This window comes from Pan troglodytes, chromosome 6 (genome assembly GCF_028858775.2).
Source record: "Pan troglodytes isolate AG18354 chromosome 6, NHGRI_mPanTro3-v2.0_pri, whole genome shotgun sequence".
Classification (NCBI taxonomy): Eukaryota; Metazoa; Chordata; class Mammalia; order Primates; family Hominidae; genus Pan; species Pan troglodytes.
In genome coordinates, this window is record NC_072404.2 from 169685353 (window position 1) to 169701501 (window position 16149).

Sequence of the window (16149 nt, forward strand, 5' to 3'; positions counted from 1 at the left end):
GAGTCGGAGCTGATACCAACGAACTGCTTCAGAAAGTAAAAAACATGGGAAAGAGGCTGAGAGGAAAGAACGCTCTGAGTGGGAAGAGAGGAGGGAGCACCTGTCTGAACTGGCTCCGTTCACATCCATTCATTCTTTAAAGAACTTCTCTTTGTCCTTCATAAACTCCAGTGTTCCCCTGTCTCCCAGGCTGGGGTCTCATGGCTCTTGCCACAGGCCAAAAAGAAATAAGATTTCCTCTTGGCAACATTTTTTGTTCTGTAATGGGATTTTACTGAAAGGCAGGAGGAAAAAGCCCTTGAGGTGACCAAAAACTTGTTTTTAACACATATGATGTGAGGTGAAAGCTTTAAGAAGGTAAACAGAGCTGGGCATGGTGGCACATGCCTAACGCCCCAGCAGCTTGGGAGGCCAAGGTAGGAGGATGGCTTGAGACCAGGAGGTTGAAGCTGCAGAGAGCTATGATTGTGCCAATGTACTCCAGCGACAGCGTGAGACCTTGTCTCTAAAAATAGACAGATTGACAGATTGATTGATAAATGATAGATAGATGATAGATAAATGATAGATAGATGATGGATAGATGATTGATAGGTAGATGGATAGATGACAGATGGACATATAGCTAGATAGATCAATCCATGGATGATAGATAGATAGATAGCTAGATAGATAATAGATAAATAGGTAGATAGATAAATGATAGATATAGATAGATAATAGATCAATCCATTAATGGATAGGTGATAGATTGATAATATAGGTGATAGATTGATAGACGCCAGACTGATTGGTTGATAGATGATAGATATAGATAAATGATAGATAGATGATGGATAGATGATTGATAGGTAGATGGATAGATGACAGATAGACATATAGCTAGATAGATAGATCAATCCATGGATGATAGATAGATAGATAATAGATAAATAGGTAGATAGATAAATGATAGATATAGATAGATAATAGATCAATCCATTAATGGATAGGTGATAGATTGATAATATAGGTGATAGATTGATAGATGACAGACTGGTTGAGAGATGATTGATAGAAAACAAACCTGTTTTTTAGTTTATTCACAGAGTGGCACAAGCATCATCTCATTCCGTTTTAGAACATTCCACCCCCACCCACAAATTATGCTTTAGCATTTACTGAACCCCCCAAACTCATCTCTGCTTCCCCGTCATGTCTTCATTTCACAGAGTTTGTTGAGCACTGATCTTGATATTAGGTTTACAGTGACAGAGAAGACACAAGCTCCCTTTAATTACAAAGGTTCCATTTCCGTGTGACTGTGTGTACTACGGTCAGCCCTCCATATCCATGGGTTCTGTATCTGGGGATTCAAGCAACCTCCCTCAGGTCAAATACCTGAAAAAAAAAAAAAAAAGGATGGTTGCATCTGTACTGAATTTGTACAGACTTTCTTCCTTGTCATTATTCCCTAAATGATACAGTATCACAGCTGTTTACATTAGCAATTACATTGAATTAGGGATTATAAGTAGTCTAGAGGTGGCTTAAAGGATACGGGAGGATGTGCTTACATTATATGCAAATACCACACATTTTATATCAAGGACTTGAGCATCTGTGGATTTTGGTATCTGCAGGGGTGTCCCGGAACCAATCTTCCATGGATACCAAGGGATGACTGTGCTCATATTTGTGATCATATATGTTAAAAGCATCTCTCTGAATTAGAGAGGGAATCTGTCACATCTGTCACTAATATTTTAGAACAGGCCACCCCGATCAATCTTTAGTGAGTGGAGCATCTCTGCCTGAAAACATCTATATCCAAATCTTTCTTTCTTTCTTTCTTTCTTTCTTTCTTTCTTTCTTTCTTTCTTTCTTTCTTTCTTTCTTTCTTTCTTTCTTTCTTTCTTTCCTTCCTTCCTTCCTTCCTTCCTTCCTTCCTTCCTTCCTTTCTTTCTTTCTTTCTTTCTTTCTTTTTTTTTTTTTTGATACAGCATCTCGCCCTATCGCCTGGGCTGGAGTGCAGTGACGTGATCTCGGCTCACTGCAACCTCTGCCTCCCAGGTTCAGGCGATTCTCCTGCCTCAGCCTCCTGAGTAGCTGGGATTACAGGCGCGTGCCACCACGCCCAGCTAATTTTTGTATTTTTAGTAGAGACAGAGTTCCACCATATTGGTCAGGCTGGTCTCAACTCCTGACCTTCTGATCCTCCTGCCTTGGCGTCCCAAAGTGCTGGGATTACAGGTGTGAGCCACCGTGCCTGGCCCAAGTGTTTCATAAGGAAAGGAACTTCTGATACACCATAGAGTGTCTGGAAAAATTTTTAAATTACTAATGGAATATGTGCTCAAATATTGGTCCCTGAGGAAGCATTTATGCCCATGAGGATTCCTGCCCTCAAAAATTTAACTGTGTCATTTAGCTATACACAAAAAATGAATATATATGAATATTTAAATGCTGCAAGAGTTTAAGGTATTACTGACCCTAGCCACTCAGTGACTGGAGATTTGACTAGACCCACTTATTAATCCACCCATCCATTAATTAATTATTCAATTAATATTTATTGAGCATCTACCACGTGTCAGGTTCTCTTTTAGAACTGGGAGTGTATCACGCATTTTTATATTACCCACCATGCTAAGTACATAGGAAGACTCAGAAAACACATATGATTAGACACTGAGAATGCTATTTTTTGGTGCCTTTGGTGATAAAACGTTAGGATCCAGGAAAGCAGTTGTTAGCTTTGCCCCCTCACTCCCAAATGCTGTTGCTGTTATAAAGCTTTTCTAGTCCCTCAAAATCACTTAGGAAGATAAATGAGTAAACTTTGCTGCACTAATTTACTCTTCAAATTTCAGCATGATTTATGCCCTGTTTTGTTTATTGCTCAAATAAGCAAAATCAGAATGGATTGTGTGATTATTCTGAAATATAGTTAAGTCCAGATCACTTTATTCTTCCTTCATCATTTTTTTTTAACTAATCCATCTCTACCCAGGAGATGATTCATCACACAGCTGCCAGGGCTGCTTTAAAATAAAGGAATAAATAAGAAGAAAGAAAGAAAAGTGAAGGAGGGCCACTACATAGCCCCAAAGTAAATCACTGTACACCTTCCTGCATTCTCTTTCTCTCTGCCTGTCTTCCTCTCTGTCACACACACACCTCTAAGAATTTCAGCAGAATCCGGGACATGCTGGAAAATTATTTGATGCGAGGAATTGGGGCTTAAGCCGAGTGTGCTGCTGTGGCCTAAATGTGCGAGGTGGGGCCAGGGACTTCTCCCGCAGGAAGCCAGCTCAGGCCAGAAGCCCAGGGGGTGGGCAGGCCAGGGGTCATCTCCCCCAGGGTTTGCCTCTGCCTTGCTCTCTCAGGGTCTCCACTTTGTCCCTTCAGGCTTTGACTAAATCTTCACGCAGACACTGGTCAGCTACCTGGCCCTGAGCAAGTCGCTTTGGGCCTTGGTGGAACTGGGAAATGAAGGGACATTCGCTTACTAGGGCTGCGGTGAGAAATCGCCACAAACTGCGTGGCTTAAAACAACAGAAATTGCCCCTCCCAGTTCTGAAGGCCAGAGATGTGGACACAGTTGAAATGACAGTGACAGAGAAGGGTGTGGAGGAGAGGAGCGGGGCTGCGGTCACGCCCAGGACACTGGATTTTAAAGGGTGGGCAGAGAAGATCCCACAGAGACGAGGACCAGAGAGGGAGGTGGGGGGAGAGCCGGGAGAAGGGGCAGGCGAGAGGGAGGTGGGGGGAGAGCCGGGAGAAGGGGCAGTTGAGAGGGAGGTGGGGGGAGAGCCGGGAGAAGGGGCAGTCGAGAGGGAGGTGGGGGGAGAGCTGGGAGAAGGGGCAGCCGAGAGGGAGGTGGGGGGACAGCCGGGAGAAGGGGCAGTCGAGAGGGAGGTGGGGGGAGAGCCGGGAGAAGGGGCAGTCGAGAGGGAGGTGGGGGGAGAGCCGGGAGAAGGGGCAGTCGAGAGGGAGGTGGGGGGAGAGCCGGGAGAAGGGGCAGTCGAGAGGGAGGTGGGGGGAGAGCCGGGAGAAGGGGCAGTCGAGAGGGAGGTGGGGGGAGAGCCGGGAGAAGGGGCAGTCGAGAGGGAGGTGGGGGGAGAGCCGGGAGAAGGGGCAGTCCTGAACATCAAGACAGAGAAGCAGCAGCTGCAGCATGTGCAGGGAGAGACCACCCAGGCCCAGCACGGGGAGGCCACGGACTTTGGCACCTCGATGGACACAGAAGATCTTCAGAGAAGCAATTTCAGCTTTAAAAATGGATGGAAGCCATATTGCAGTGGGTTAGGGACAGGAGAGAAGGTCAGAAAGTGGCCCTCAGATTTGGACCACTCACTGGATTGGACCAAGACCAGTAGGGGTTGGACTGATGATGCGTTAGAGGCTGTGTGGGGAGGAGGTGCCCAGAGACGGGTGGAGAGGCTGCGTGGGAGGAGGTGCCCATGGGTGGGTGAGAGGCTGCGTGGGAGGAGGTGCCCATGGGTGGGTGGAGAGGCTGCGTGGGAGGAGGTGCCCATGGGTGGGTGGAGAGGCTGCGTGGCAGGAGGTGCCCATGGGTGGGTGGAGAGGCTGCGTGGGAGGAGGTGCCCATGGGTGGGTGGAGAGGCTGCGTGGGAGGAGGTGCCCAGAGATGGGTGGAGAGGCTGCGTGGGAGGAGGTGCCCATGGGTGGGTGGAGAGGCTGTGTGGGAGGAGGTGCCCATGGGTGGGTGGAGAGGCTGCGTGGCAGGAGGTGCCCAGTGATGGGTGGAGAGGCTGCGTGGGAGGAGGTGCCCATGGGTGGGTGGAGAGGCTGCGTGGGAGGAGGTGCCCATGGGTGGGTGGAGAGGCTGCGTGGGAGGAGGTGCCCATGGGTGGGTGGAGAGGCTGCGTGGGAGGAGGTGCCCAGAGATGGGTGGAGAGGCTGCATGGGAGGAGGTGCCCATGGGTGGGTGGAGAGGCTGCGTGGGAGGAGGTGCCCAGAGATGGGTGGAGAGGCTGTGTGGGAGGAGGTGCCCATGGCTGGGTGGAGAGGCTGTGTGGGAGGAGGTGCCCAGAGATGGGTGGAGAGGCTGCGTGGGAGGAGGTGCCCATGGGTGGGTGGAGAGGCTGCGTGGGAGGAGGTGCCCATGGGTGGGTGGAGAGGCTGCGTGGGAGGAGGTGCCCAGAGATGGGTGGAGAGGCTGCGTGGGAGGAGGTGCCCATGGGTGGGTGGAAAGGCTGCGTGGGAGGAGGTGCCCAGAGATGGGTGGAGAAACTGTGTGGGAGGAGGTGCCCAGAGGTGGGTGGAGAAACTGTGTAGGAGGAGGTCCTAGTTGTCTGCATTTCCTTTGGGAGAACAGCCTTAGGGAAAGGAAAGAGACTGGTGGAGCAAAATCCGAGAGGCTGAGGCAGCATAAAAGTCTCTCCTCCATGGAAAAACTTGGAGCCAAAAGCGCACATTCCTCAGTGAAAGACGCCAACCTGAAAAGCTACACTTTGTATGATTCCAACTATGTGACATTCAGGAAAAGGCAGACTTATGGGGGCCTTAAGCAGATCTGTGTTTGCCAGGGTTTGGTGGGGTGGGAAGGATGAATAGGCCGAGCACACAGAGGTTTAGAGACCCAAAAGACGTCTGTATGATCCTGCAATGGCAGGTGCAAGACAGATGGATTTGTCACAACTCACAGAACACACAGGCAAAGGGTGAACCCTAATGTCAGCTGTGGGACTTAGTTAATAATGTTTCAATATTGGTTTATCAATTATACCACATGCACCACACTAATGCAAGATGTTTGTAATTTGGAAAACTGAGGGCAGGGGAAGAAGAAGGATATGGGAACTCTCTGTAGTTCTGTTCAGTTTTTCTCTAAACATGAAACTGCTCTAAAAATATAAAGCTTATTAATTAAAAATAGTAATAAATAAGAAAAGTTTACCAGGAAGGTAAATGGAAAGTATTTGATAGTTCTAGCATGGAACAAAAAAGGAGGTACAGGAGGAAGCGCTGGCCGAGACGGAAAGGAGATGCCTGGTCATTGGAGACTGAGAGGAGGTAGGAGCACCAGGTACTTCAGTGTGTCCAGGAGGAAGCCTTCTGCAGGGAAGCAGGGACCCTGGGCCAAGCTGGAGCCTCCCAGAGGCAAAGGCTGAGAGTGAGGCTGATGGAGAGGGAAGCCCTGTAGGCAAAAGGGAGAGGGAGCGGGTGTGGGAGGGAGAGCCTTCAGTGCTCCTCTGTCTGCCCCACACCTCCTTGTCCCTTTAGAGTAAGGGGGCAGTAGGTACAAGAGAGATGTAAGGAGAGCAGGAAAGATTGGAATTGGCATTGAGGACAGACGTGTCTCACACTCTGGGTGGTTGTGATGATGGGAATGGTTAGCCGTCAGCTGAGGTTGGAGACATTGCATTTGTCATTCCCAAAGGTCATTCTCAAAGGTCAAGGTGTTGATGTGGAGGAGGTAGATTCGGCATAAAACCAAGTTGGGCATTCGCTAGTCTGGGCAGAGAAGGAGTTGTGTGAGGAAAGCCATTCAGTAGGGGATTGGAGCAGAGGATGAATGACCACCAAGTGGCTCATCCAAAAGGGAATTCCCACAGTGGAGAAGAAGTTGGAAAAGTCACTCTCAAATCCTCTTTTAACTTGAAAGGAAAAGAATCTGATACCCTGCAAGAAATCAAATTCCAATGCAAAAATATAGGTTCCTTTCATAGGAACAGATGTGGAGAATATGATTGAGGATTGAGACCCTAAACCCAGTTTCCCACCTGACACAGGGATTGAGCCCATTTGTTTTGGCTACAGAGTTCCATAGAGTAAACTTGTCCCAATATCTGACATATTACTGGGCCTTTAAAAGAAATTACATATAGATAGTTGTTGTAATAACATTTTATCAATATTCAACCATTGATCCGTTCTAATTAAGTGAAGGGTTAAGGGAACACACATATACATCTACACATTCACATATATACGTTGTGTGTATTATATTGCATGGTCAAATTATTTACCAGTTTATCAATGAATAAACCAGCATTTATGGAATATCTGCTAGGAAGCTCTGTGCTACCTATTTTCACATACAATAGATTATTGAGTCCAACCCTATGAGGCAAACATGATTATTCTCATTTTATACACAGGAAACAAACTTGGATCCAGTTACTCTATTGCCTCAAGCCCTTTGCTTCTAGTGGCAGAGTTCAGAATTAAATTTACACCTTCTTGGAATTATCTCCACCACTTCACAGCTTCCTCCCCACGAGGGACATCCTGGTGTTTTTGAAGACAGATTGCCACGACTCACTTCTGGCATCTTGGAGTCACTTGTTTAACTTATAGAGACTGAGAAAGATTGAGAGGTTGAGAGAGTCCCTAGCTAGCAAAAAGAAAACAATTACCTCTTTGGACTATGGTAGAGTTTATAAATTAATAGCCATTGTTTCTCTTGATTTTCATGACCATTCTGTAGGACAAGGGTAGCTATTGTCCCCATAGGAGAAAATAAGACGCAGAGAGTTGCTGAAGGCCGTGTGATCCACACGTCATAAGGTTGGGACTAGGATGCAAACTTTTGATTCCTGGTGTGGATCTATGGAAACTCCTGTAACGTGTTGGTGGTGAGGGAAGGGAAATGCATCTTAGCTTATGGAAGAAGTAAAGGACTCCTTGAGCACAGGTGAGCCAGGTAATAAAAGTGGAATTAGTGAATCACCATGGCATATTGGCCCTAGTGTTCACGCAGTGATGGTGAATCACCATGGCGTATTGGCCGTAGTGTTCATATAGTCATGGTGAATCACCATGGCGTATTGGCTCTAGTGTTCACGCAGTCATGGTGAATCACCATGGCGTATTGGCCGTAGTGTTCATATAGTCATGGTGAATCACCATGGCGTATTGGCCCTAGTGTTCACGCAGTCATGGTGAATCACCATGGCATATTGGCCGTAGTGTTCATATAGTCATGGTGAATCACCATGGTGTTTGGCACTAGTGTTCATATAGTCATGGTGAATCACCGTGGCGTATTGGCCGTAGTATTCATATAGTCGTGAATCACCATGGCGTATTGGCCGTAGTGTTCATATAGTCATGGTGAATCACCATGGCGTATTGGCCGTTGTATTCATATAGTCATGGTGAATCACCATGGCATATTGGCGCTAGTATTCATATAGTCACGGTGAATCACCATGGCGTATTGGCGCTAGTATTCATATAGTCATGGTGAATCACCATGGCGTATTGGCCGTAGTGTTCATATAGTCAGGGTGAATCACCATGGTGTATTGGCCATAGTGTTCATGAAGTCATGGTGAATCACCATGGCGTATTGGCGCTAGTGTTCATATAGTCATGGTGAATCACCATGGCGTGTTGGCCCTAGTGTTCACGCAGTCATGGTGAATCACCATGGCATATTGGCCATAGTGTTCATATAGTCATGGTGAATCACCGTGGCGTATTGGCGCTAGTATTCATATAGTCATGGTGAATCACCATGGCGTATTGGCCGTAGTGTTCATATAGTCATGGTGAATCACCATGGCGTATTGGCGCTAATGTTCATATAGTCATGGTGAATCACCATGGCGTATTGGCCGTAGTGTTCATATAGTCAGGGTGAATCACCATGGTGTATTGGCCATAGTGTTCATGAAGTCATGGTGAATCACCATGGCGTATTGGCCGTAGTGTTCATATAGTCATGGTGAATCACCATGGCGTATTGGCCGTAGTGTTCACGCAGTCATGGTGAATCACCATGGCGTATTGGCCGTAGTGTTCATATAGTCATGGTGAATCAGCATGGCGTATTGGCGCTAGTGTTCATATAGTCATGGTGAATCACCATGGAGTATTGGCCGTAGTGTTCATATAGTCATGGTGAATCACCATGGCGTATTGGCCATAGTGTTCATAGAGTCATGGTGAATCACCATGGCATATTGGCACTAATATTCATATAGTCATGGTGAATCACCATGGCGTATTGGCCGTAGTGTTCATATAGTCATGGTGAATCACCATGGCGTATTGGCCGTAGTGTTCATATAGTCATGGTGAATCACCATGGCATATTGGCCGTAGTGTTCACGCAGTCATGGTGAATCACCATGGCGTATTAGCCATAGTGTTCATATAGTCATGGTGAATCAGCATGGCATATTGGCGCTAGTGTTCATATAGTCATGGTGAATCACCATGGCGTATTGGCTGTAGTGTTCATATAGTCATGGTGAATCACCATGGCGTATTGGGCGTAGTGTTCATATAGTCATGGTGAATCACCATGTTGTATTGGCCGTAGTGTTCATGTAGTCAAGGTGAATCACCATGGCATATTGGCGCTAGTATTCATATAGTCATGATGAATCACCATGGCGTATTGACCGTAATGTTCATATAGTCATGGTGAATCACCATGGCGTATTGGCCGTAGTGTTCATATAGTCATGGTGAATCACCATGGCGTGTTGGCCGTAGTGTTCATATAGTCATGGTGAATCACCATGGCATATTGGCACTAGTGTTCATAAAGTCATTGTGAATCACCATGGCGCGTTGGCCCTAGTGTTCACGCGATCATGGTGAATCACCAGGGCGTGTTGGCCCTAGTGTTCATGCAGTCTTGCAAGGCACTGCATATTATTTCCAGTTAGCATTTATGGGAATTTACATTTGTCGTATCAAAGAAAAGTTAATCCCCTGCTGTTTCTGAATATCTTAGATACCTACTGCAAATCATAATCTAACAAACTGAATTTCAATATTAAGTAAGGCAATGGAGTTTAAGTCTTTCTGATGTCCCACTCTGCCCTCTGTGCTTAGAAAATTGCAAATAAACACAGGTCAAGTGAATTTGTTAGGCTTGTCTGTAAACTTGCAAAAGGATCTTTGCTGAGAGCCACGTCTCGAACCTACCTTTATTTACTAATTTATTTGTTTGTTCATAGGCACATATTGAGGACCTGTGCTGTGCTCCATATGGAATTCTTTTTTTTTTTTTTTTTCAGTTTTTAAAATCAAGATCACAGTATGTTGGGAGGGCAATTATCTGACTTTTCATTCCTATTTAGGATAATTTTTAAAGCCAATGAGATATAAGCTATGAAATTCTTTTAAAAAACTTTTTATTTTGAATAATTGTAGACACAGAAAAGTTGCAAAAGTAGTGCAAAAAAATCTCCCATATTTCTCATGTCACCGCTCCTAGTGATAGCATGTTTTATAACTTTGGTATAATGATCAAGAATAGGAAATTAACATGGGTGCCATATTGTTAACTCATCTACAGGCCTCATTTGAATTCTACCAGTTTTTCTACCAATTTTCTACCTGTGTCCCAGGACCCCATGCTGCCTTTAGATGTTCTTTCTTCTTAGCACCCTCCAGTCTATAACATTTCCTCCATTTCTCCTTGTCTTTCATGACCTTGCACTTTTGAGGAGGACTGGTCAGTTATGTTGTAGTGTCCCTCAATTTGGGTTTTTCCCAGTGTTTTCTCATGATTGGAGTAAGGTTCTGCATTTTGGGTAAAAAATATCACATAAATGATTATTTGTCCTTCCCATTGCATTATATCCAAGGGGCTCCAGTGATGTTGGCCTTGGTCACTTGCTTAAGTGGCTGTCTGCCAGGTTTCCACTGTAAATTTGGTGATTTGATTTATTTAATTATTTATATCAGTAAAGACTCATGGGTATTTATTTTATTCTATGGGTTAATCCAGTACTAACATTAATTTTTGTTGTTGTTGATCAAACTATTCTAGTATGAGTCATTAGAAACTCCTTTAGGTTAGCTTTCATGTTCTCTCAATAAACCCCTATTTTTTTAGTATTCCATTGGTTTCTGGTTTCATAAAATATTCCTGACTCATTCTGTATTTTCCCTGCCCCAGCCCAGATACAATTGCTCCTCCCAGAAGCCCTGTTTTCTTTTACTGGGTGATGGGATTTAGACACCAAGATCTGGATGCTAACTGTGCTCATTGCTACTGGGGTGTCATTGTTTCTAGGCCTTCTCAGTGGACAGACGCAGGACATATATGTATGTATGCTAACCCATGGACACACACATATCTATAGTTTGGATCTATCTGTATATATAGAGATTAAAAACCATGAGTTTATACAGATACCTCTGATTTCAAACTTCACAGTTTATTTTAGTGTTCCCCTTTTCCTTATAACGTTTTTTTTCAACAGTGAAAAACCTGGCTTTCATTATCTCCAATATATTTACATATTTGTCCAATTCTAGCATGCACACAGTCTCAAAATTGATCATCCAAACCCCTGGGAGAAACAAATTTACTCACGGAACTACAGAGAATCTTCCTTCTCTCAGCAGTCCCATCTTTCCACCCCATTTCCACCTATACCCTGTAGGTAATCAATCTAGTTCCTGGTTTCTGCTTCCTACATTTCCTTTTTCACAAAAGACTCGATTCATATATATTCTCATATCCCTTTCTTCTATGATATATAATTATATCATACTATATACATACATATATGTGTGTGTGTGTGTGTGTATATATATATATACACACACACACACACATACATACATACATACTGTAACACATACTCTTGGGCTTTGTTAACTCTGACATGGAAATCACTCCATATCTGTTTATAGAGTTATTCATTCTCTTTTACACCTGCACCCTACTTCATTGTATTGGGGGGGTATAGTTTTGGGGGTTTTTATAAATTAACAAATGATAATTGTATATATTTACAGGGTACAATATGATATTTTGTTATATGTATACATTATGAAATTATTAAATCAAGCCAATTAACATCTCTATCACCTCATATACTTATCTTTTTTCTTTGTGGTATAATAGTTAACATCTATTCTCTTATCTATTTTGAAACATGCATTACATTCTTATTAACTATAATCACCATACTCTGCAACAGATCTCAAAAACTTATTCCTCCTGTCTAACTGAAACTTTGTATCTTTTTATCAGCACCTCCCCAATCCCTCCCACTCCCAGCCTCTGGTAACCACTACTACTCTACTCACTGCTCAATACTATTCAGCCTTAAAAAAGAAGGATGTACCATCATTTATTCAACCACATATTGCTTCCAATATTTGCAACTACAAATAAAACTGCAATAAATACAAACTTGTGCACATGTATTTGTGCATTGTTTGAGGTGAATTCTCTAGGAGTCTAGAAGTGGAAGTGTTGGGCTGAAAGTTAAGTGTGTACTTTATTAGGTATTGTCAGATGTCTCTCTGAAATGATTGCACCAGTTTGCTTCCCGACAAGCAAGTCTGAGAGTGCCTGTTTCCCTACAGTCTCCCCAGCACCATGTGTCATACTTTTTTCTTCTTTTTCCAAGTCTTATAGGTGAGAAATGATATCTCAATTAATTTTAATTCCTACTTCCTTAATTTCATATGTATTTGAGTACCTTTTCATATGTCTGAGGGCCATTTTTATGTCTTTTTGTGAATTGTCTGTTCATGTCTTTTTCTCATATTTTTATCTTTTTTTTTATAACCACATTTTTCTAAGTATTTTGTATGTTAGGGATATTAGCCATGTGTTGTAAATACTTTTCTCCTGGTTTGTAAGATGTCTTTTGTTTATGATGCATCTGTCATGCAAAAGTTTTATGTTTTTATGTAGTCCAACTTATTAATCTTAATTTCTGGCTCCTGAATTTTGAGTCATCAAAGCTTTTCTCTACACCAGGGTTCAAGAGGAATTAACCTATGCTTATGAGAATACTTTGAAACATCATAGCATACAAATGTTGGCTGGGCACAGTGGCTCACGCCTGTAATTCCAGCACTTGGGGAGGCTGAGGCGGACGGATTCCCTGAGGTCGGGAGTTCCAGCCTGGCTAACATGGTGAAACCCTGTCTCTACTAAAAATACAAAAATTCGCCAGGCGTCGTGGCAGGTGCCTATAATCCCAGCTACTTGGGAGGCTGAGGCAGGAGAATCACTTGAACCTAGGAAGCAGAGGTTGCAGTGAGCCGAGGTCTGCCACTGCACTCCAGCCTGAGCGATAGAGCAAGACTCCTTCTCAAAACAAAACAAAACAAAACCATGCAATGTTAAAAACTCATCTATTAACAGAACCTGCAGTATTAGGACTCGCTTGCATCTTCCGATCACTGGGCAGCTGCCTTCCCAGCTGGTTTCTAAGCAGCAATGTCTTCTCTGAATTGGCATCGTCACTCTACCCTCAGGCTTCCTGGCTTCTCCAAACCCAGACACTTCATCTAAAACTACCCGGGGCATTGTGGACTCTCTAGCCTCCCCCATCTGTCTTTACTCTAAGTGTAGTCCTTGTTTTTCCTGGTAGTTTTATTCAGCCGTTGCTTTTGTAGTTTCTGTTGATTCCAGTCTGCCATGTCCTTAGCCCCTTCACCTTCCTTCCCTTCCTGCCTCATCTCCTTTGTTCATGCAACCCCTGAAGTGCAGCATCCTCCCTTTCCAAAGGCCATTCAACCATTTCTCTCTACAGATGAGTGGGTGCATTCCCAGCTATGTGTATATTATTTATATATATATATATATATATATATGTATATATGTATATATGTATATACACATTTTTTTTTCCAGACAGAGTTTCGCTCTGTCACCCAGGCTACAGTGCAGTGGCATGATCTCCGCTCACTGCAAGCTCCGCCTCCCGGGTTCACGCCATTCTCCTGCCTCAGCCTCCCAGGTAGCTGGGACTACAGGCACCTGCCACTGCGCCCGACTAATTTTTTATGTTTTTAGTAGGGACGGGGTTTCACCGTGTTAGCCAGGATGGTCTCGATCTCCTGACCTCGTGATCGACCGCCTCGGCCTCCCAAAGTGCTGGGATTACAAGCGTGAGCCACTGCACCTGGCCCCACATAAGAAATTATAGCTAAGTGATAGGGCGCTTACCTGACAGAGCCCAGCAGACTCAGCAGAACACAGATATCATTCTTCACGTGGAGGGGTGTCATCCAAAAGAAACATGAAAATGAATCTTTTCTACATGTTGGAGACAGCAGTAGCTACAAAATATACTGAAATATTTAATACTTATAAAATGTTAGCGCTTTTCATTTTTCCCACCATGACCTTTACTCACTATAACCTTTAAGTACTTAGAGAGGTTTTTGTTGTGGTATTGGTATTTAATCAGTACATTAAGGATAAAAAATATAAGGAGGTTTGAAAGGAAATACATCTTTCAATTTATCCCCTTCCTCCCTCTCTCTCTCGACTTGTATCTATCAACACAAACCAACACAAAACCTGATACCACCAGGTTTGTAAGGTCATAATGACCTGCGTTATACCTAGAAAAAAATTATTTTCTAGGAGAACCAAAGATACAAATTGTGGAGGTAGATCACTGCATGGTTCTGCATTTTAATTTTTAACTTTGACTGTTCTGGAGATTTAAGAAGTTGATCCAAAGACCTCACTGCATGTCCTCTCTTAATGAGTATTTACTATTTGGGTTAAGCAATGGTGGACCTATTTCAGCTTCATATAAATTATATACATCTGAAGAAACCTAATAGAGACTAAATGAGACATATTACTTAGTAACACAAGAGACAAGCTCTTGAAATGGATACCATGGAAGGAGAAAGGAGTTAAGTTATAGGTAGGGGATAAAATTGCAGCAGCTTAAATTCTTGGTTCCCAACATTTTGCTTTGTTTTTGTTTGTTTGTTCAATTTTCAGGGATCCTCAAAGTCTGGACCCACCAGAAGTCAGCAATGCAAAACTTCAGTATGCAGGATGGGGCCCTAAAGGCCAACAGCTGGTAAGCCAATCAAGTTCAGTAACTATACTTGGGTTTTGAGGAAGTTTCTGTTTTCTAAGCTGAATGGATCTCACTGTACTCAGCCTGTACATGGTGTTGTGTGTGTGTGTGTGTGTGTGTGTAAATTAAAATCTGGAGAAGTACACCAGGGTGTCTGAGTATGTAAAAGGGTCATTTCTTTTTAGATAGCAAATTCTCCTAAAATTGGAACAGCGTGTGCTTGGTTCCTACATCTGACATGGTTAAAGTGGTGCCTAACTGTAGCTGTGTCTATGGACTCCAGATGAATCATGAGCTCAAAGAGATCAACTTCATTAAAAGGACTGCAGATGAGAATGATCCGAATGATTTTGTCATCTAAAGATGCTCTGGGAACTCAGACTTCTTCCTGTGGAGGGTTTTTTTTGTTTTTTGTTTGTTTGTTTCTTTTGAGATGGAGTTTTGCTCTCGTTGCCCAGGCTGGGGTGCAATGGCACGATCTCATCTCACTGCAACCTCCACCTCCCGTGTTCAAGCGATTCTCCTGCCTCAGCCTCCCAAGTAGCTGGGATCACAGGCATACTCCACCACACCCGACTAATTTTTGTATATTTAGTAGAGACAGGGTTTCACTATGTTGGCCAGGCTGGCCTCAAACTCCTGACCTCAGGCAATCCACCCGCCTCAGCCTCCCAAAGTGCTGGCATTACAGGCGTGAGCTACTGTGCCCAGCCTCTGCGGAGGGTTTTTTAAGCAAGTAGATTTGCTGGCCCTGATGGAGCCAGGCCAGTCCCGTCAACATGCAAAATCCCCCGTGGCCATTGCAGCCCTCTCGGTTTCTATCAGCTGTCTTCATGGATTCCTTCTCAAATTGGCAAAACTGCTGGGTTTCTGTGAATGGGAAGGACAGTGCAGAGAAAAAGGCCCTGAACACTATTTCTAAGATGAGGCCTCCCACCCTGGTTCTCACTGCTGAGCTGGCCTTGGACGGCACCTCCCGCTGTCAGGCTGTAGGCAGCAGCCCAGCCATGTAGTGAAGAATTTGGATAATACGATCCTTCAGGTTTGTTCCAACTCTAGCCTTGCGTTTGACTAAAACTTGGTTATATTTCGCCATTCTGGGTAACATTTTTTAAGACATTGTATTGCCATGTGCAGAAAGTCCCTCAGGTTTGAAGTTCAGATGACATGGTTGCTTTTTCAAGTCACCATTTTCTTCTGCCTCTTTAAGCTGATTACCTAAGCCTGCATTTGTAAAGCTCCTTTTTCCTAAAATAGCACAAAAAATGATCATATCTAAAAGCTCCCATAGAATTGTATTGGATAGGCTGTCCTCTATCTTACAAATGAAAATAGTCTTATTTCTCCCCATAGTACAATCGCATTTTCTTGGTTA

The 16149-nt window shown here is 44.0% G+C and overlaps 1 protein-coding gene across 5 annotated transcripts in view; it reads left to right on the forward strand.

Annotated features, from left to right (window-relative positions):
- DPP6 (dipeptidyl peptidase like 6) overlaps positions 1-16149 on the forward strand; it is a 1137219-nt gene that overhangs the window by 891910 nt on the left and 229160 nt on the right. For all 5 annotated transcript variants that reach the window (XM_063813862.1, XM_016956857.4, XM_024357619.3 and 2 more), the window contains 1 exon segment: positions 14693-14774. In XM_063813862.1, the coding sequence (XP_063669932.1) occupies positions 14693-14774 (82 nt within the window).